This window comes from Tupaia chinensis, unplaced genomic scaffold, assembly GCF_000334495.1.
Source record: "Tupaia chinensis unplaced genomic scaffold, TupChi_1.0 Scaffold000226_1, whole genome shotgun sequence".
In the NCBI taxonomy this organism is placed as follows: Eukaryota; Metazoa; Chordata; class Mammalia; order Scandentia; family Tupaiidae; genus Tupaia; species Tupaia belangeri.
In genome coordinates, this window is record NW_006159701.1 from 949,772 (window position 1) to 972,438 (window position 22,667).

At 49.0% G+C, this 22,667-nt stretch overlaps 1 protein-coding gene across 3 annotated transcripts in view; it reads left to right on the top strand.

The window, feature by feature from the left end:
- The first annotated feature begins 487 nt into the window (after positions 1-487).
- MYO18B (myosin XVIIIB) overlaps positions 488-22,667 on the top strand; it is a 305,047-nt gene continuing 282,867 nt past the window's right edge. The window contains exons 1-4 of one of the 3 annotated variants that reach the window (XM_006147864.2): positions 488-541; positions 929-1,023; positions 4,861-5,042; positions 22,194-22,354. In XM_006147864.2, coding sequence (XP_006147926.1) covers positions 22,316-22,354 — 39 coding nt within the window. In that variant the 5' untranslated portion in view covers positions 488-541; positions 929-1,023; positions 4,861-5,042; positions 22,194-22,315. Of the gene's footprint in view, positions 542-928; positions 1,024-4,860; positions 5,043-6,389; positions 6,482-13,122; positions 13,199-22,193; positions 22,355-22,667 lie in introns of those variants that run through there. The other 2 variants (XM_006147865.1, XM_006147866.1) reach the window with 2 other exon arrangements.

The following is a 22,667-nucleotide window of genomic DNA, read 5'->3' on the forward strand; positions in this document are numbered from 1 at the left end:
GGATCTTGGGCACGCACGCACACGCGCTCGGCCTGAGTTTTAAGCCACCGGGTCCGGGATACGAACCGCGGTCGACTATGTGGGAATCCAGCGACATAGCCATTACGCTAACTGCTGGTTCCCTGTGCTTTTGATTTTAAAAATCATTTAGTTAAATACCGGGTTGTCAGAAAAGTCATGATGTATTTTTGCATAGAAAAGTACGTCATGACTTTTCTGATGACTCACTAGTTAACAGTAGAGTCAGTTCTGGTACGTGGCCAGTTCGGGTGGAGGGGCCAGCCATAATAATGGAGTGCCTGGGTTGATGTGCTGGCTAAACAAAGGCTGCCCTTGGGCCCCAAGAGGTCCTGAGAGCTGCAGAAATCAAGTCACTCCCTTGAAATTGGGAAGGACAGGGGAAAGCATTGGGGATTTAACTCTCAGCACAATCAGCGTGTCTGCATAACCCGTTTGGTCCTCTGTTTTCTTATCTCTAAGATGGTTGACTTAGAGGATCTTGAAGGAACATTAGCCCAAAACATCCTGTCTCTGACCAAAGGTAAGTGTAAAAGACTTATATGGAGGCTGTACTTGGAGGGCAAAAGGGAAAAGCTCTCTCTTCCTTGACCCATGGTTCTTCCCATGTTACATTACAGAAAATTGTGTTCATCTCCTCTTTTGTTTTACAAAAAAGTTGATCTATTTAGTTCTTCCATGAGAGAGAGAGAGAGGGAGTGGGGAGGGCACTCCCAGTAGAATCTTCACTCTGTGACCCACCCCCAACCTCAGCCAGCACTGATCACAGGCATGTGTGCACCTAGCATGAACAGGGAGGCCCTGGGATGTGAACCCGGAACCTTTTTCATGTGGGTCCAGTGGCATTACATTTTAATTTTTAAATCACAATACCTGGATGAAATGCTCAGTTCTTCATTGATTGTTCTAGGTCTAGAAATGGTCTGGATTTGATGGCCTACAAACCACATCACTACCTGGAGGTGGTGTAGGGGTGGGAGGAAATGGAGTCAGTTTGTCTAGGAGGTAAGTCAGGCTCCCCAACTTACTCTGAGGGTGACTATGAGCAGGTTTCTTATCTTGCAGTTCCTGTATCACTCCATCTATGCAGAAGGGATGATGCAAAATGCTCACCCCATATTTTTCATAGGTTTTCTGAAGATTTAATAGGTTGACACACTGAAGTATTCAGAACAGTGTTTGATACACAATATTCATTCAAAGCAGATTCACTTTTTAATTTTTATTATATTGAACAGTATATTTTGATCTATAACTCACTGTGCCAGGCTGCAGAGTTCCATTTTGTCTATAGGTACAGGCACGGGGGGGTAGGGGGGCCTCACAGAGCCAGGTGCTCCTGGAGAAGGCAGGAGGGAATGGTGGTACTGTCCTTTCCAGTGCTCTCAGAAGTATCCATTGGGTCAATCAAGGTGCAGCTTCTGAGTAAAGAAAATGCTGCTTTAAGTCTATATAAGGGAACCAGGTACAGTGGCATGTAATTGGAATCCCAGATGCTCAAGAGCCTGAGGCAGGAGGATCAAGAGTTCAAGACCAGTCTGGGCAACATAGACTCCTTGTGGAGAGAGAGAGAGAGAGGGAGAGGAGAGGAGAGGAGAGGAGAGGAGAGGAGAGGAGAGGAGAGATTACCATTGGGGTGATGACCACATTGCAACCCTTCTCTTCCATTCTCCTCCATTCTCTCCTCAGGATCCTGGGCACACATGCACACATGACCAGTGTGAGTTTCAAGCTGCTAGGACCAGGGCGTGAACCGTTAGCCGTGTGGGAGTCCAGTGCCTTAACACTATGCCACCTGCCAGCCGCGAACTAAAATATCTTTTCAAGGACAGATTTACACCAATCATAGCTTGAACCATATGTGGTGTAGACATGCTCATGGTTCACGTTTACTTTTGCTCTTGAGTTTTTGATGCAGATGGGAACTTCTGCTGCTGCTGCTTTCAATGGTCTTCCCTTTTCAGGGAGAAAGAGATACAGGTGTCACCTCCACCTGGCAGAGGTGCAGTTGGTCTCACCGGCTTGTTCGGCAGCTAGTCTAACTCTTGAGGTTTTCTCTGCTCTTTCTGGGTGGCTCCTCCTTTCACATCATGGGTTTTCAAGCTCATTGTTGGGTGGGCCCAGGGGGAAGAGGTTACAGATGGCAATACCTGGTATTTATTTAGTCTTCCTTGTCTTTTTGAAGTTGCTCCAAGCATCGCAGTTGGAGATAGTTCTGAGGTTCATCAGCAAATCTCACAGTTGAAGGTTTAAGCTCAGCCTCTGTACCAACCATCAGCAAGGCAGGGAGAACCCATGATGAGTGTGAGTTTCAGTTTGATAACTACCAAATGAGGAAGCTCTTTATATTCCTCCTGTGTCAGGCTGCCTGATAATTCTTTTTAAAATGTCAACTGGGTAAAATGTGGGTATATTTTAGACTCGTAAGTTAAATTGCATGTTGAAGATTCCAGAGCAATCACTGAAAGTTTAGAAATAGTGAATAACTTCCTATTGAGTCTAACAATCAATCAGAGATTGAATAAGCATTTAATGGGGCCAGCAGGTGGCATGGTGGTTAAGGTGCTGGATCCCACGTGGATGACTCTGCAGTCCCAGTCCTGGACCCATCAGCCTGACAAACACTCCGGGTGTGTGTGCACATGCATACCTGAAATCCTGAGAGGAGAAGGGAGGAGAAGGGATTGTTGTGTGGTCATGCCCTTGGGAGTGATTTCTCACTTTCCCTCTCTTTGTGTGTCTTTCCATCTCTGTCCACTGAGCACACATGCCCTATGGCAAAAAAAATTTAAAAAAATAAACAGATATGCTTTGAAAAGTCATACTGTATGTCATAAAGATGTATGACAATGGGGGCCAGCAGGTGGTATGGTGGTTAAGTAGTTGGCTTCCCAAATGGCTGACTGTGGTTCAAGTCCTGGACCTTGTGACTTGCTTTCGCATCCTCCCCCCCACTCCATTCCTGTGTGTGTCTCTCTGGTCAACTTAAAATAATAATAAATAAAATTGAACAGATAATTCTTTAAAAAAGAAAAGATGTATGACAATGAAATGTAAATAAGAAATGATAAAATTAGTAAAAACAAAAACAAACAAAAAAATTAGAATGGAAGGGAAAACTCAATTCCCAAAAAGCAAGTGTGTGCCACTGTGCCTGGCTTGTCAACATCTTGCCCTGTGCATTATGGGGATATTTTAAGAGCATACTGACCTCTAGATATCAGTAGTATTCCTATCCTTCTCTAACTCTCAACAATCCAAACTGTCTCCAGGCATTGCCAAAGGTGGCCTGGGGGACAAAACTGCCCTATTTAAGGCCATTGGCTGAGAGGATGGGAGCATCTCGGTGTATAGAAAGGATGGAGTAGGGGAAGGGACTCCCCAGAGGCTGAAGGCTGGTACCAGGTTTAGTGGCTAGGCCCCAACGCCATTGAGGCTGCATGTACCAGGAGGTCTACCATGTGATTGCTGTGGTCACATCAATTGTCATGCCAGGAAATGAGGTTGGAAAATCAGCAGTCAGAGGTCACACCAGCTCCTGCATTAAAAGTGGATGAGAGGAGATGATGATAGCATTACAGGAGGAGACCTGCTCCTTCCTGCGGCCCAGGCTGCTTCTGATGTCCGCTTCACCATCCTGATGCCGATGTGTTGACATATGTTTTCTTTTCCTAGATGGGAAGATCAGATCCACAGACCTAGTAGGGTCAAGGGCGTGAATGCTAGGCCAGTGAGCTTCCCATTCAGCTCAGGGGTGACTCTGCCCACAGTCTTGGCAGTGCCAGTGGATGCAGGGATGATGATGGGCAGTTTGCACATACACATAGGTGTGTGTGCACACACATCTGCACATACACATATGATAACAATGGGGATGGCAGGACCTTCAAATAGTGGCCAGGTGACAGCCTGTTGCTGTCAGAAGCCAGGAACCATCCTGGTGAGTGCAAGGTCCGGGAGAACTTGCAGGAAAGATGGAGATGACTAATAGAATACAGCATCCTGAAGGGCAGAATAGACAGGCTTACCAACAAGGTCCACTCAGTTTATACCATGAAAAAGAGGAAGGAAGATCAGAAGACTGCAGTCAGTAGCTCAAATACAATGTCACAACACTTTGGCCATTTTGTGCTCCTAGAACTCATTGGATGAAGAGACCAAGACTCTAGGGGAAAGAACCCCATGACAGGTGTGTATGATGATTCCCCTAGTCTTTGGCTGAGAAGACCTAAGGCCACTTGGACTTCCAGCCACCCCGCAGAATAGCACTCGATCTACTCTTGGTGACATGATGTTAGATGGGCAACGAGTGGCCAGTTTCCTGGGTGCCTTAGTAAGAACATGGTCATTTTTTTAAAACAACCTTGTTTTTCTAGTTGCCATAGGGCACATGTACTCACCAGAGAGAGGGAAGGAGAAAGAGAGAGAGAGAGAGAGAGAGAGCAAGAGCGAGCACTCCCTAATGGGGCATGATCACACCATGATCCTTTTTGCTCCATTTCTCGTTCTCATTAGGCTTTGTGCCTGGTACTGTATTCAAGTTTCTGGTGATGGGATTTGAACCACGGTCAGCCATGTGGGATCTGGCTTCCAATGCATAGCACTTAACCACTGTGCTACAGGGCCAGCCCAGAACATCTTCAGTTTCCTATCCCTTTTTTCCTACCTAAGGAATGATACCTGAAGACTGAACAATAACTGCTCAGTGGGGTGATCTTGCTTACAAGGGCTTCCCTGAATCACAGCATGGTCAAAGTAATACAGTGGCCTTGGTGGGCAAAAATCCACCTGCCACAGGTCCCAGGAACATAAAGCAAAGTTGTGTCATGTTGATTTCCTCAGGACAAAGAGGTCCCTTCAAGTCAACACACCCGTTGCCCCAGGTCACAGCTGTCAGAGAGTCCTCAGCCCTGGATCCAGAAAATCATTTCTGCTTATCAGCTCAACTATTGAAGAACACAAGCCAGAAAAAGGTATCCAGGACAGAAAGTCCCAGGAAACCATGCTTCCGGACCTGGCTCGAGGTGAGTTCTTATTTCAGTGTGAGATGATCTAGTACCATGCAGAGCAAGAGCTTACTGGGATCTCCGACCCCTTTACGTGGAGTAGCATAAGACGTTGCATGTCATTCTCACCTGGGTTCCCTGGGGAACACGCCTTAAGCTCATGTTTATTGTATAGACTGCCATTTCCACACCAGGTACTTAGTGTCTCAGTGGACTTCCTTCTGACCGCATGCTAAAGCCCAGACCCAGAAGGAAGCGTGTACCTTGGGGAAAAACTGCTCAATTACTCACAGAGCAGGAAGGGCAACAGCATGTAGCCATGGCTGAAATGATTCCTCCAGGAAACCGCATGTCATATTCAAATGATCACTGTCTTTGGAATCAGAGAGATCTGGATTTGAGCCCTGATTCCACCCCTCTTCAGCTTTGTGGACCTGTACAATTTACTTAAGGTATCGAAGTCCCTACTTTGCGGCTTTCCTAGCGCCCGTTCTGGCGCTGTGTTTCAGAAGGTGCAGGGCCAGAAGGGTTGCAGCAGTAATGCAACTGGACCGGCTGAGACCGAGGACAGATTGTGGCAGGAGGACCCTGCTAGGGGTCACTGTTCTCTCTCTCTCCTTTCTTTCTCTTTCATGGAAGTAATAAACTGGAGGGGGAGCAGGAAGCATGACCTCTGGGGCCAGCACTACCTGAGTTTGAATTCTGGCTCTCCCCTGCCTGGAGCAAATTGGTTAGCCCGCTTGTGCCTCAGTTTCCCCATTTGTGAAACGGATTGGGAGAACACTATCTCATAGGATTGTTGCGAATAGGAAATGCGTCCACGAAAGCCCTCCGCTGGTACCTGCCGCCGGTCACTGCTGCCTGGCCCCCGGTCACTGCTACCTGTGAAGCAGGCCCGTTTCCACGCAGTGATTGTTTGCTAAGAGGCTCCTGTGTTGGTTCTGGTTCTTTCCTCCCAGGGTCTGCCTGGAGAACCAGGCACTCTGCAGGCCAGCCAGCTCTCTTCTCCACTCAGGTCCTGAGGCCTTCAGTTTTCTGTGTGGGCAGAGACAGCACTGTGGCCCTGTCGCCTGTCCCGGGACAGGGATGACGGTTGAGAATGTGCTTATGTCCGGAGCTGTCCCCTCCCCTGCTCCATGCCACCAAATATGTCCATGCTCTCTGCCGCCTGGTCAACGGCCACCCCAGGCTGCGACTCCTGGCCAGACCTGGAGCTCAGGGGCTAATTTTAGAAATGACTTGTCGACTCAGCTGCTGTGCTCACATTGGCTCCGAAGGAGGGCGGGGGGAGGGCCGCGGGGAGGGGCGGCAGGGCAGGGGATGTGTGTGAGGGGAGGGGTGTGCTGACATTTCTCCTCGGCCCCGGTTTCCCCCGGCTCGGTGGGGTCCCTACAGGGCTACCTGGAGAGGACCAGGAGAGCTGTGTTTCCCGTGACCCGTGGCCTCTTTTGGAAAAGGTACCGGTGGGCTGGGTTTGGCGATGGGCACCTTTCGCGCTCATAGGCAAGTTTCCATTTTCCGGAATGCGATTCTGGGGGCCGCAGTGGCAGCCTCTGGGCTTTCTGGCTATTTTAGGCCTTTCTAGTGTTGAGAGTTTCTGAGGCCTTCTCCCTTTGCTGGTTCTCCAAGCCGCTCATTAGAGAACAAGGATTTCAGGACGAAATGCTGCGATAAGGCACACCCTTAAAAACTATCCTCGGCAGGACTCAGCGATTTGTTAAGAAAAAAAAAATCACATATATTTTTAGAGTCATGAGTTCACCTCCACTGTGGAATCGTGGCCGCCAGACAGCAGGGTCTGTATTTTTCCTCCACCCCCAGTGATTCCTGCTTAACTGGTTTTCAGTTATGCACCCCCCACCCACTTCCAGGTTTCCAACCCTGTTGAGTACAATAAGCCTTAATTGTAATGAAAAAAAAAAAATGCTATTCTAGGTTAAGCTCTGTGTGTGTGTGATGGGGTGAAGGCCAGGGTCTGGGCCGAAGGCTTCAATTTCATGCGGCGCTTACTTGCGCTTGGAAAGGAGGTATTTTATTGGCACACCCGCCAGGCACTTCTCTGAATGAGAAGATCCAGCTGCTTCATGGCCGGCGGTGGGGGCAGGGAGGGGGCTGTGCTTCCTTGGTGGAGCTTGGGGGTGGGGGGGCGGCCTGGTCCACTGTGGGCCTCGGGACTGCTACCTCCCTGCACTTTCTCACCCAGGAGGCCGGGAGGAACAGACTGATCGGATCGGTTCCCGGTCACGTCCCAGTCAGCGGAGCTCAGCCCGCCAAGCTCCCCTGTGCTGGGCCTGGCCTTCCATCTTGCAGGGCCTGGGAAACCCTGCTAACCCTGCTGTTGTTTTCACTCTGTGGCTGTCCAGGGTGATGTCTGTCTGGCTAAGTGCCACTGAGGGTCCGGCTCAGGCTTCTAGCATCCAACAGGAGGGTGACTCCCTGGGGTAGTGTCACTGTGTCTGGGTGTTGTGTCCCAGGGGTCCTCAGGGAGCAGACAGGAGGGGTCTGTGTGGGATTGAGCTATGGATGTGTTCTAGAAAACAATCGTAGGGGTGGGGAAGAGAGAGCAAGACAGAGAGAAGGAGAATGAGAAGAGGAAGAAGTGGAAAAGGAAAAGAGGAACAGGAGGAAGGAGGAAGAGGAAGGAGAGGAGGAGGAGCATGGTGGAGGAAGAGACAAATAAAGGGTCAGGGGACAGGACAGAGAGGAGGAGAGGAGGGGCTCTGGTCTCCTGGTTTCTTGAGGGGCTGCCTGTCACCCATCAGCAGAGGTCTGATGTCACCCGCACACAGGCCGGTCGCCTTGAGTAGCCTGGTTTGCTACTTAGATCTGCCGACCATAACCCTGGACAAGTCCCTTCCCTAGGCAAGCTTAGTTTCTTCTTCTAGAACCTGACCCCTCAGGTTGGTTGGGTGAGACCATTGTGAGTTCTCTTGAGGAGTCTACTTCCAGGGAGGTGGTTTTCTAAGTGTTGGTTACTCCAAGCGTGGGTTACTCATCAGACTCATCTGAGGGGTGGGAGGGAGACTTTAAAATGTAGGTTCCTGGGTTTAACTGAGACTTACTGAACAGTCTTAGGCCAAGGGCCCATGAATCTACTGCCTGCTTGCTTTCTTTTCTTTTCTTTTCTTTTCTTTTCTTTTCTTTTCTTTTCTTTTCTTTTCTTTTCTTTTCTTTTCTTTTCTTTTCTTTTCTTTTCTTTTCTTTTCTTTTCTTTTCTTTTCTTTTCTTTTCTTTTCTTTTCTTTTCTTTTCTTTTCTTTTCTTTTCTTTTCTTTTCTTTTCTTTTCTTTTCTTTTCTTTCTTATTGCCAGAGGGCACTTGAGAGAGAGAGAGAGGAGAAAAGAGCAGGGGTAAGCATACTCCCTCCCCCAGTGAGGCATGGGCATGCCAAAATCCTTTCTTCTCTATTTTTCCTGTCAGGACTTTGGGCACACATGCCTAGTGTGTTTTTCAAGCCACCAGGGCTGGGATTCAAACTGTGGTTGGGTATATGGATCCAGCTCCCTTAACCACTAGGCTGTGGGGTCGGCCCTATGTTTTCCTGTTTTTAATTTACTTTTTCTTTTCATGGTAGAGTGTGTGCATGTGTATGAGAAAGAGCGAGAGAGAGAGAAAAAAACCTTCCACAGGGTCTGGTCATACCACAGTCCCCTTCCCCCAGTTCTCTAGCCTCTGGGATCCTGGGCGTGCATGCACACATCTGGTGTGTTTTCAGGTCGATTGGCCTGGGGACTCCAACCAAGGCCGGCAGGTGGCTTCCAGCTCTGCAGGCCAGCATGCTGCCTGCCAACTGTGCCATAGAGGCTGCACATCCGAAGCCTCACAGGTGGCTCTGGCCCCCCCACCCCCAAATTGGAGAACAGCCTTTGTCTGCTTGTAGCTAATGAACCCCCAGAGGGCCGCTGCTCAGCGCCCATCTTGTCAAAACCCATGGCATCATCACACAGCGTGGAGGACATTCATGGTGCTTTATTAAGGTCTGACTTCTGCAAAGGTAATATTTAGTCATGTTTACAAAAGATCTGGCCCTTCTATGGCATCATTTTAAATGTTTATTTACTTATTTCTTCTGAGAGAGACACACACACAGAGACAGAGAGAAAACTCACAGAGACATAGTGAGAAAGGCACCCTCAACAGAGTCTGCACAACACAATCCACCCCCGACCCCAGCTAGCCCAGATCGGGCCTGGCTGGACATGCCTGACCTGTGGAGGGAGGCCCTGGGATGCGAACCCAGGACCTTCCCATGTGGATCCAATGCTCATCGTCTTTCCACCATGCTAGCTTCTGGCCCTCTGTGGCATTTTGAGATGAGAGCACAGGTTTAGAGCTACAGGGACCACCTCAAGCTGCTCGGAAGGAATTCCGGCTGTGTGTCTAGGAGGCCACCATGCTCTCCTTTGGGTTCTGGTTCGTCTAGTCCTCGGTAGATGAAAAACGACTATCTGAATGAATGGTCCACTTTAAGCAGATGGTTAGTTGCCTTGGTGTATGGTGTATCTTTAATATTTAAACTAAGTGGAATAAAAACATGTAAAAAAAAAACGAGTTTGAGACCAGTAGAGGGCCCCTGCAGTGCTGCCAAACTCAACCCTATCTGTTTCCCCAGAGAGGAGAAGCAACTTGCTTGAAGTCACACAGCTCTGCAGTGACTGCGTTGGGCTTAGGGCAGCCCCTGCCTTCCAGGCTGGCTTTCAGGGAGCATCCTGGGATTCCCCCCTGTGAGAATAACCCAGTCCTCTCCATCCCCCCACTCCAAGACCTTCTCCATCCTCGTCCTCCAAGCTTAAAGGAAAGGATCCAGTCTAGCTATAGTTTGATTGGAGGCAACAAAAATGGAATTAATTGCACAAAGAAGACATCACAGCAGATGTCTCTCTGTCTCTCTCTTTTTTTTAAATTATTTTTTCCGGGACCAGCAGTTGGCGTAATGGCTATGTTGCTGGACTCCCATGTAGTCAACTGTGGTTTGAGTCCCAGCCCTGGTGGCTTAAACTCACACTGGGCATGTGTGTGTGTGTGCCCAAGATCCCAAGAAGAGAATGGAGGAGAAAGGATTGTGGTGTGGCCATCCCCGCTGGGGGGTGATTTCTTGCTTTCTGTCTGTCAGTCTCTCTCTGTCTTTCTGGCAAGTGAGTGCATGTGCCCTATAGCAAAACAAAGCAAAACAAAAATGAACAAAAAACAAAAACAAAAACAAAACTCTTAAATACAAAGGATTTTTTTCTATGAAGAGAGAGAGAGAAAGAGAGAAAAAGTGAGAACAACCTCCAACAGAGTTCTGATGCCGTGATCCACCCCCAGCCTTAGTCTGACCCCGGTCGTGGGCACACATTTGCTGGTATACTCAGGGAGGTCTCTGCCTGAACTGGGAGCCTTCCTATGTGGGTCAGCTTCCCAAAGCGTCACGTTCCCGCACTACTATCTGACCTCCCGCACCTCACCATTGGTTTGAAGGATCCAGAGACACCATTAATTCATCCGAATCACCCCCTCCTGCACCCTGAAGCAGAACTCCCTTGCCCCGTAGTCTCCCTTATGTTGTCACTCTCACTGAGCTTCTCCCTGGTCCCTGATTATTTTTCAGAGCTATAGTTTCTAGCCACAAAGCACAGATCCTCAAGGACAGGCAAAGTGAGCTGGTGGAATACACAGCCCCTACTCAGGGAGCAGGAATTTCAGGGCTTGGGGTGCCAGGGGAATTGATCTCCGCCCACAAAAGACTGAGTGCATTTTCAGCTGTTTTTTGACTACCAGCTGGGGCTTGAGTTTCAATTTCATAGAGAGCAGCTGCATTAGCTGTGGAGGTGAGGGAGATACGGTTGCTCAATGAGATTAAATGTCTCATTTACACTTAATATTCCCGTGAGCTTTGGGTATGAGTTATTAGCCCCATTCTACAGACCAGGAAGTGAGATCTAGTGATTTAAGTGACCCAAGATCACCCAGAGTGAAAGGAAACAGGTATCAGTGTGTCTGCTGGTGACTAGAACATTTAGTCTAATCTAGTAAACAGCCTGGGTGAAGATCATGAATTGTGCAACACCGTCTCACAGAGACAGATCACAAAGCCCGTTTAGACTCATGGCTTCATTGAATCCACTGATTATTGAGGAGGAGGCGGTGATACAGTTTTGCAGAGAAGGGAACCGAGAATAGAGAGTTTTAGTGACTGGCTTTTCTTCTTGTCTTGCCGTCAGTGGTGGTGGCTCAGTTATTTCTATCTCACATCTATTGATTGTTCAAAGCAAGGATGATTCACCCTCTTTCTTTCATGGATCGTCCTTGATTACCAAGATTCTTCTGGACCAGGGTTCCATTGGGTTGTTGGAAAAGTCATGATGTATTTTTCTATGCAAAAATGCATCATGAATCTTCTGATAACCCAATAGATCAGTGTCAATTCGGACTTATTTACTTTAATTTTCCAGAGGGCATGTATACTTTCCGGACAAAGAAACAGAGAGAGACAGAGATAGAGAGATGGAGGAAGCATCCCCCAATGTGGCATGGTCAAGCCAGGATCCCTTCCCTGCACATCTTCATCCTGTTTAAGATTTGGGGCATGCATGCATATACACGTGGTGTATTTTTTCAAGCCACAGGAGCTGGAACTCAACCTGTAGTCGGCCATGTGGGATCTAGCTCTTGTAAGCATTTTGCTATGGGGCTGGCCCAACCTTGACATGTTTTGATAATTCTTTGTTGCTAGGGGTCTGCTGTGTACATTGTAGAATATTTAACAGCATCTCGGACCCTGACCCTCCGGCTGCCAGCAGCTTTTCCTCTCCAGTTGTGATAATCGGAAATGTCTCCAGCATGGTCAGACATTCACTGGTGGGTACAGTCACCACTTGGTGAGGGCCACTGGTCCAGACAAGTTGTATCTGGTACAATTTCATGTAATTATAGAAACTTGTATATGTGCTGTTGAATGTGGGGGTCACCAGTCACACGTGGCTCTTGAGCACTTGAAAATGTGACTCATATAATTGAGAAGCTGATTTTTAAATTTAATTTAGATTAATCTAAATTTATCTAGCCACATGCAGCTAGTGGCTATTGAATTTGACAGCACTGTAGGGATAGAAAATTAGCCCTTTGATGGAGACTGTGATTCCCTAAAACCAGGCAGGGGAGATGTCTAGCAAAAGTCTGATGAACTTCTTACTTCATTATGGCAGAGAAATGTCAGAATGATAATGGCAAACAGTTGTCACAGGCATCTCCCCTAAACATGTCTGTGCTCATGACAGACATTACTAGTCAACTGCAGCACACTTTCTGTTGACTCTAGACATAGCTCAAGATCTTTCTCAAAATAACACTTCAAGGCCAGCCTCATGGTGCAGCCCTTAAGAGCTGTGCATAGGGAGTGCTTCCCACATAAATGACTGCAGTTCAAATCCTAGTCCTGGTGACTTGAAAAACTTGCCGGACATGTGTACATGTATGCCCCAAATTCTGGCAGGACAAACAAACAAAACACTCCCCAGCTACAGATCAAATGATGCTGGCGGCAAGAGAAATGTTATTGGCCCTGAGACCGATCTGTGAGGTCCAGCGTAACATCTGTTTATGAGGCTAGGGGTATGTGGTCAACCTAAGGCAGCAGAGCAACGCCAGACATGCAGAAGTGACAGCCCATGTGCTCTCTACTAATTTCTCTAAGGAACACCCACTGCATGATTTGTGGATGGAGGCCGGGAAAAAAGGGAGAAGAGAGGGACTGGGTTGTCAGTTACTGAGTTAACAGGGGACAAGGTTGTTGCAAAAGGACATCACAATAAAGTCAGCAATGACTCCCAGGCATAAGGAGTGTCCAGTACTTAAACCATCTCACAAAGAAGGCAAGAAAGACCAGTGCCCCCATTCGACAGATGGGGGCGTTGCAGCCCCAAGAAGTTTGACAACAGGCAGAGTTGGGCCCAAACTTAGGTCTGAGACTTCTGAGACTGAGGTCAGCCCACTGAAAGGCAGGAAGTCCTCTGTGTTTGCCTGGTCAGCTTTTTCTGCAGAGTGAGATGTCCACTTTTTCTGCAGAGTGCCAACACCCAGGGGACAGTGACCTTTGTTCTGAAGGATCTGGAAATTGTGTCTGCTGAGACTTGGATGAAGGCTCCAGATGAGAAAATAGGAAAGTGGACCTCATAGGCATCATACGAAAACGGGGTGAGCCTGGTTCTCTATTGCTCCAGAGAGCAGAGCAGGGCCAGATAGCTCTCTGGGTAGGAGAAAAAAGTGTCAGACCCTGGGCTCTGGGGTACATGGACCCTGGTTCTGCCACCATGGAGTGCTGTGGGACCTAAGAAAGTTACGTGCTCCCCTTAGTCCATGGATGCCAGGATAGGAGAAGGTGGGCTTTATGGCCTCTGAGAGCCTTTTGTTGCTCTGGTTCTGAAGAAGAGCAATTAGAGCAGACCCCAAAATGTCTTACTTGTAAATTCCCCACTGATGGGAATAACCAGGAGGAAACTACTGACTCCACCCAGGAAATTCCTTGTGAAGGGGGTGGACTCTGGGGCTCTATTATTATGTAAATGCTCACGGTTCTCTAATGGTATTGGGGTACCCCAGTTTGCCTCCACCCCTGCCATCCCTCTTTTCTTCATCCTTCACCCCATTGCCTCATCTGCTTTTCTCCTTCTTTCCTTCTTCTCTTCCTCCTTCCTTCTTTAGTATCTCTCTTGCCTTCCATCAACCTTCCCGCTCTGTTTCTTGCTCATCCTCCCACCCCTTTTTTCATATTTTAGGGTGATGGGTTATGTGAGTGTGGCTGGAATCCTCAGCTAATCGAAGGTCCTTCCCCTGATTAGGGAAGGGCATCCGGGCAAAGTTCCTTTTTATTACTGCCTGGTTCTTAAGCCACCAAACTCAAGGCCTGAGCGAGCAAGGCTGGACCATGTCTAAATCATGAGACTCACTTTTGTCCATTTAGCATATGGATGACAAATAGATAACACTTATGCTTCATTCCCTCCTTCCATGCCAAGTACAGACATCAATAATCAATCTCTGAATAATTAATACTGAGCCCAGGTAAAGACTCAGAGTCCTTCCCATGTAACACTCCAGGCAGCCACTCCCTATCTATCGGGGGTCATGTGTGAGTTGAAACTTACTTGCTCCCTGTTAGAAAACACCACACCCAAGTGGCATTTGGGAGAGTCTTTTTAGTGAAGGACCGCTCCCAAGAGAGGTGCACAGAGTTAGGGGAACCAACAAAACATGTCGAAGCACTTTGAGACTAGCAGTGGTGGGACGTCCTTTCTATTCCTGGGCCTGCTGAAGCAAGAAAGGAGGAAGAAGTGACAACTGGAGGCATTGAAGAGGGACTGCTCCACCAGGTGGTGGCCAAAGGCAGGGCCAGATATGGAGGGAGCAGAGCAGGATGCAGTGGGGAATAAAAACCCCGACTTCTAGTCCCTCCCACATGCAAGTCTTCCATCATAGCCTTCCACTGGTCAGACTCAAGGGGAGCCAGAGAGTGAGTGGGGACAGAGAGGACACAGTCCCTGATGGTCAGCCCTGGGACACAGAGCAGGCTAGCCTGGCCCTTGGATGCTTGAGCTCATTCCTGTCATCCAATCCTCATCCTGGCAGCTTTTCTCCAAGGAACAAGGCAGCTGTGTAGACAGGGCTCCAGCAGGGCACAGACGTCTCCCTCCAGAGGGTCATTAGAGGGAAAGGACTATGTACCCAAGTGAGGACAGGATGCAGTGTAACCCTCAAAGCCGGGGTCAGCAGATGATGGCCCAGCAGCCAAAATAAAGTTGCATTGGTGCAATCCATGACATGATGCTCTGCAATGCTGCACCCACATGGGAAGGTCCCGAGTTTGCATCCCCGGTTCTCTGATAGGTGCTGAGGATTTGTATGTGACCATGATTCCGGCTGGCTGAATCTGGGGTGGATTGTGGCATGAGCATCCTGTTGGGATCCTCTCTCTCTCTCTCTCTTTCTTTCTTTCTCTCTTTCTCTCTCTCTCCCATTTTCTTTCTCTTTTATAGCAGAACAAGCTGCACTTAAAAAATGCATTGAGATATGCCCACTCATTTCTCTGCCATGTACGGGTACTTTGGAGTTGCAAGACAACAGAGAAACCACAGCCTTCAGCATTCAAAAGGTTTACTGTCTAGCCCTTTACAGACAAGAGCAAAAAATGTTGACTCCTCCCTTAAAGAATGGTGCAGGACTCTGTGGCTAGTAACAGTGGGAGCTGTTCCTTCTGAGTCTGAAGTAACGGAAGGAGCTGCTGTCAGAACAGGAGAGGGTGGAGAGGAGGAGCCTTTGGGAGAGGAGGCCACCAATCCAGGGCTGCTTAGCACTGATCCCCATTAGCTGAATCCACCTTGAAGTTGGAAAGCAAGGGACCCCATTGGTTGAGCCCGTATGAGTCAGCATCTGCAGGTATAGACAAGGGAGAAGAGGTGGAGGATGTGTCGGAAGGTGCAAACAGGAGACATCGAGCTCAGTGGCTAAGGTGGTGTCTTCGGTTCTCCCAGCATCCTTTTTCCCCTGCATGCCTGGTGAGACCAAGTGCAGGCAGCCTGCTGATCTCCATTGAGCGTTTTAGCCCTGTGCTGGTTTCACTGTAGCCAACTCTCCTAGGGATCTGTGGGCTAGCTGGAGGACTAAACACTTAAACAGACAAACCAAATGTGGGCTGAACAGAATTATTTTATTTATTTATATTTTTTGCTATAGGACATGTGCACTCACCAGAAAGAGACAGAGAGAGAGAGAGAGAGAGAGAGAGAGAGAGAGAGAGAGAACAAGAGAGTGGGTAAAGTGAGAAAGCACTTCCTGATGGTGGGGGAGGGCAGGTGGTGACCACATCATAATCTCTTCTCCATTCTCCTTTTGGGATTTTGGGTATATATTCACATGTACCTGAAGTGTTTTTCAAGCTGCCAAGTCCAGGATTTAAACCACGCAGTCAGCCACGTGGGATCCACCTGCCTTAACCACCATACCACCTGGCTGGCCCCAGAATTCAAAATGAAGATCAAAATGCTCAAGGACCAAACAGTGACCCAAGCCATGTGGCCATGAATCTAAGGGCAGGGTGATAGGGTATTTGGGTGGAGGAGGTAGGAGGCTGTCAGAGTCCTAGAGGGGGATTGGGCTGGCACCCCCAGGGCTAGTGTCATGGAGGAGATGGCCCAACAGGCACAGGTGAGATGGTGGGCGTAAGAACCAAGCAGAAGAAAGTAACAAAGCCTTTACTGCACAGCTGCCATGTGCCAGGCTCACTAAGGGGCGATGCTGGAGGCTGGTGGGCTAGAGGGACCGTGAGCTCAGCCTCTGAAGTCAGACTGGTGAGTCCAGCAGCCAGCTCCACCACCTCCTGCTGGGTGCAGAGCACTTCCCTTCCCCTGTCTGAGAGTCCCGAGATGGAGTCATGCTCAGAATCCCCTTCATAGAGGTGTCAGAACGAGAAATGACTCAGTAAGTTCTCAGCCCAGAGCCATGCAGGGATCTTAGCGAAGCTGTTGTCAATTTCTCAATGGCACTTGCTGTTGTTGCATCCTTCTCTTCAAGGGAGGAAGGGAAGAGATCTCAAAATCGTGCAAAAGGAACGGAGATTTAGGGAGCTGGGCCATCCCTACCCATTTCTGTGTGATCTTGGGTGCATTTGTTCACTTCTCTGATCCCTCACTGATGCCATGCTCAGTGCTAAGATGCTAAGTAAATGTCAGTGTCCCCTGCACACCCAGTCCTGCCCCTACAGGGATGTGTGGGCTAGCTGGAGACTAAACACATGGACAAACCAAACCATGGGGGCGTCATCACCGACATGAAGCTATGATGGGGAGCTGAGTGTGTGTGGGAGGAGTTGGACACACGTGGGTGACCCTGGATAACTCTTCTTACTGGGCAGCCTCGGACAAATGACTATTTCTCTGAGTCGCTGTCTGCCCTATGGGAGTGATGTCCATCTTGTAGTGCTGTTGTAGGAATGGAATGTGATCATTTAAAAATGTTTATTTATTTATTTAGAGACTTTGTGTGTTTGTGTGTGTGTGTGTGTGTGTGTGTGTGTGAGAGAGAGAGAGAGAGAGAGAAAGAGAGAGAGAGAGGGAGAAAGGTACCCTGGGACATGCATCCAGCCTGTACAAGTGTGTAAGTCAACCTGGGAACCCAACCCTGATCTTCCCTGTGGCTTCCAGCATCACAGTTTCGTGCTACTGATGGACCTCTGCAGCTGTGCTGATAACAAATCTTAGTATTACTAAGTTCCAGGTCCAGTAGAAGTGACAGGGTTCAGGGGGCAGTTTAGGTAAAAGGATTCATCTCAGTGCTTGGCACATGATTGGGTCTCCCTAAATGTTGGTGAATCACCTTCTGGGCTGGGGTCTCCAGGCCAGCTTTAATGGTGCACTCAAGTGATCAAGTACCTTCTTAATATGCAGCTGTCCTCCCATTTTATAGCTATAAAAACTGGGGCTCAGAGAACTTCCTGGGGTCCCACATGACATAAGCTCAAGCCACGGAAACAACTGCCCCATCATGAGGGTGGACATAGACAGCACAGGAGGAGGATGCCACGGGCTTCCTGCTTTCTTTTCTCATCCCACTCCCATTCATTCATTCACTCACTCATTGACTCAGTCATTCATTGACACGTATTTACTGAAAGCTAAGTACGGGTCAGGTACTGTTCTAGGCTCTGGGGCTATAGAAGTGAGTGGCCCCTCGTAGGGGCCGTGTTCTGGAGCATAGAAAGGATAGGATGCGGGGATCTACTGCAATTTAAATAGGGGCTGAAGGCAATCTCACTGAGAGGATGGCTCTGAGCAGACTTGAAGGAGGTGGAGGTATGCACCATGCAGAAGGAGAAGCAGACGGAGCCGTGTATGTGAGGGGCTGTGGTGAGATGTGCTAAGGGTGGATCCAGGAAGTCTGTGTGCCTGGTGTGGGGGACCGGAGTGCAGAGCTGGTGGGCAGGCCGGCCCCTGTGAGACGTGGACATGTATGCCATGAGACAGGTGAAGCTGCTGGAGAGTGGCTGCTGGGACTGGGCATTGGGAGAGAAGGGGAAATCTCTGTACATGGAAAATGATTTCAAGCCATCCCAGGCTTTGGGAGTTGCCTTTTCTTTCACCATTCTCCCTCCCCTCTAAAGGGAGACCTGAGACTTTCCACCATGAACTTGGAGTGTCCAGGGCCTCCTCATGGGCTTAAAACAGCAGCTGAGGAGGCAGGTGTTGGTTTCAGGCCTGGAAGGGAGCATGGTGATAAGAACACTTGCTTAAATTAAGGCTTGACAAAGCCTCTCCTGCATGATTGGCTCCTGGCCCTGGGTCAGTGGGGCTGGCCTAGAGCCTTCGAGGGGGCAGGACACACGGAGGGAGCAAGGTCTCACACTAGCTCCCTCTCATTGCCCCCATGTGCTAAGTAAGGCTCTCTGGGCAGGCCAGGGCTGAGGACAGCCCACACTGCCAGCCAGGATTCCCCCGGAGCCCTGACACTAAGAGTGAGCCTTGGGAATAAGCCGCTGACCTGGCCCCGGATGGGGTGGGGAGGCAGCGGCCAGGGCAGCCGTCTCACGTCAGGTCTATTCATAACCCAGGCTTTGCTCACAGGCGTGGAGTTTGTGAGTCACTCGGGGGCCTCTCCAGTGTCTCCCAAGGGGACGTCGGGGAGTTCGTCCTTTGCTCCCTTTTTCCCCAACTCCTCTCCCCAGAGACCCGGCCTCATGCCCGTTCTCTGCATGCCAGACAGTCTACACCGTGGGGGCCTTTCTTCAGCTAGAGCTCAGCTGTTGATCCTTGAACATGATTCTGGGTTCCCTCATGGGGCAGTGACCTCATCAGAGCTGACGTCCCTCCTCGGGTTTTTGGATCTCGAGATTTTTGTCCTTGCAAGGTCGTCCAGGAGTTCTGGGGTCTCAGCCACAGTGCTGTGCTGGATCCGTTTCCCAAATAAAAGTCTGATTTGTGGTTTAGTCACACACAGCGGCGTTTGGGTCAGCGATGGACCCGGATAGGACCGTGTTCCCGTAGATTGTCACAGCGAGGTGGGAGGCAGGCTGTCTCGTCCAGGTTCACGGGAGTACACTCTGATGCTCGCACAACGGCGGAATGGGCGAAAGGCACATTTCTCAGAACAGCCCTGTCACTGAGCAATGCACGACCATCTGCCAGTTTCTCGGGTGTGGACACTCCCGTGGCTCATGTCAGGCCACTCAGGGGGCACCGCTGCATGCAGAGTTGGACGAAGATGTTCCTGATGGGCTGTCGCGAGACGGTTCGGCCAGGCCAGCTTTACACCTCACCGGTTCTTAGGACGTGCAGCTGCCTAAGCCGTCTTCTTATGGGCGAGTCACTGAACGTGGCTATTTCCTCTCTCTCTTTCTTTTGTTTTCACTAGAGGACATATGTGCTCGCCAGAGAGAGAGACAGAGACAGAATCAGAGAGAGAGGGAGAGGAGGAAGCACCACTCATGGAGAATGGTCATGCTGCAATCCCTTCTCTTCCATCTTTCCCCCCTTCGGATTTTGGACACACACACACATAAACACACCCGATGGGGGCCAGCAGTTAGTGTAATGGCTATGTCACTGGACTCCCATGTAGTTGACCACGGTTCGTGTCCCGGTCCTGGTGGTTTAAAATTCACACCAGGCACATGTGCGTGCATGCCCAAGATCCCGAGAGGAGAATGGAGGAGAAGGGATTGCAGTGTGGCCATCCCCCCTGGGGGCTGATTTCTTGCTTTCTGTCTCTCTGTCTCTCTCTCTCTGTCTGGCGAGCGCATGCACCCTATAGCAAAAACCTCTAAAAAACAAAACAAAACAAAACAAAAACAAAAAAACACCCCATGTGTTTCTCAAGCCACCAGGTCTTGGACTCAAACTGCACAGTTAGCCATATGGAATGCAGCTGCTTCCCCCACCAGGCCACGGAGCCAGCCTAAAGGTGGCTACTTTCGAAGGTCCACAAAGCCATGGAAAACTCTTGCTCAATGGTTGCTCTGCCAGCTGGGGAGGAGGTAGGGCATCTCCCTGAAAAGGGCTGTATGGGGTCGGTGAGAGGCACTACTCAGAGGGCAGGCCCAGTTTGGAGCTAGAAGACAGAAGAGCTGAAGGAAGAAGACCACAAATTCCTTCCTCTACTAAGGCCTTGCTGGAGGTGGATTTCCCCCACTTGATTTTCTTCGTGGAGTGTTCTGTTATTCGCCCATTTGAGACCGTGTTCACATGGGTAGCCGTGTTCACATGGGTAGCGTTGTACACTTGACCTTCCTTCCCTTTACAGACATGATGAGCACCTTCCAGTATCACTGCAAACGCTTCCTGAACCTGCTGGGAGATAGAAAATGGTGCAGCCAGTTTGGCAGGTTCTTAAAAAAAAAAAAAAAAAAAAATTCAAACAGGAAGCTGCCATGTGACCCAGCTGTTCTACTCCTAGAAATCGACCTTCCAAATGAAAACGTATATGCACAAAAAGACACGCACAGCCATTCTTAGCAACATCATTCATAATGGCCCCAAAGCGGAAACAACTCAAACGTCTATCAGCTGATCGATGGATAAAGAAGATGTGATCTATCCATCCAATGGAATCTATTCAGCAACAGGGAGAATGGGATCCCCATGCACATGCGAATGTGCATGGATGACCATCATCGTGCAAAATGAAAGAGGCCAGATGTAAAAGCGCACATACTGCCCAACCGCACTTCTATCCATTGTCCAGAAAAGGCAAATCTATAGAGGTAGAAAGTCGATTCATGGTGGCCTGGGGCTGAGAGTGGGAATGTCCAGTGACTGTAAATGGGCATGAGGGATGTTTTTGAGGTCACGGTGATAACAATTTCACAACTCTGTAAATTTATTAAAAACCATCGATCGTACACCAACAGTGGGTGAATCTGATGGCATATACATTACACCTCAATAAAGTTGTTGAAAAACAATGCTTCCTAAACACCCTTTTGGACAGATTCATGACATTCCTTTGGGATGGATGTACTGTAATTGATTTGACATTCTCGTTATTGGGCATTGTGTCTGTGTTTTTGATGCTACAAGCAACACAGCAGTGAAAATTTCTGGTTTAGGATTACTTTCTCAAATTTGTTTTCCAGAAGAGGGTTTCTAGGTCAAAGGTTATGAACATTTGGTAAGGCTCTCATTAATGTGACTGAATTGTTTCCCCACCGCAAGGGACCCGTTGAGAGCTATGGTTTCCTGCCCTCGCCTTAATTTGTATTTGTTCCACAGTGCTAATCACCGCCTCTAAAAAGGAAAACCCCATTATCCCATGATGTTAGAAGTAAGATAGCGATTTTCCTTGGGGAACTAGAGGAAGTATGAAGAAAGTTTTAAGGGATTAGTAATATTCTAATTTTTGAACCAATATACCATTTACGTAGTGTTCAGTCTTAATTGTACAGACAAAGGAAGTTCTACATATGACATACTTGGGTAACTGTTGTTCAGATGATCCAGATGTGGGACATTTCCGTTGCTCCAGAAAGTTCCCTGTGTACTTTACCAGCCACAATCTAAGAACTCCTCTGACTTCTATTATCATAGATTAGATGTATTCCCTCCCTTTTTCCCCTCATATTTTGGTAAAGGGCATATACTCTTGCTGGAAGAGAGAAAGACGAGAGAGAGAGAGAGAGAGAGATCCCCATAGGGGGAATGACGATACCACAATCCCTTCTCCTCCATTTTACTTCTGGGAATGCACACACATATGCCTGGTGTGTTTCCCAAGCTGTTGGGTCTGGAACTCCAACTGTGCAGTCGGCCATGTGGGATCCAACTGCCGTAACCACTAAGACACTGGCTGCCCCAGATTTGCCTATTGAACTTCTTACGAATATAATCATATTTTTAAAAATCTTGATCAGGGTACTGGTAAAGGTGTATTTTTTCTTTTTGTGAGGGTCACTGAGCTATACGTTATGATTATGTGTTCTCAGACTGTATGCTATGCCTCAGTAAAAATATGTATATATTGGGGAAAGAGGAAAGGGTTTCAGGCCCCTGCCACTTCATGGTCAGCAACCTCCCTGCCGGGAGGTAGCCGTACTTAGCTGTGCCCTACCTGATGGGGTCTTGGTTTATGGCTTTGGTGGGGTGGAGTGGGGCTGTGTCCATGAGCTAACTTGTCTCCCTCTTCTCTCCCCTGTGTCTCTGTGTGTTAGTCTTGTGTCCATCACCACGTGTGCTGTGTGTGTCCGTAAAGCCTCATTCCGTGCTATCTAGCAGGGAGCTCCATCTCATCTCCTTTCATCTCATCATCTCACGGCCCTGACACTGTCACAGCATGGCCATCTCATCACGCCTTGCCCTCTGGGAGCAGAAGGAAAGTGACACTCGGGGCTGGGGCTGGGGCTGGGGCTGGGGCTGCAGCTGCAACTGCAGGGGCTGACTCTACCCTCAGGAGATAAGACATAACCTGGGTGGGCCAGGCTTCCCCCTCCCATCTGAGGAAGAGAGTCTGACATCCAGATCCCCTTGTGGCATGTCCAGACCGACCTTGCATTTTCTCCCTGCTAGCTCGGTTCGCCATGGCCTTTTTGACCTAATTGGACATGAGTGATTCAGCCCGTGACTCCTTCCATGGCCACCTGGTCTTTTTCTGTTCCTCACTTGGTGGTGGGAAAATGAGGGTAGAC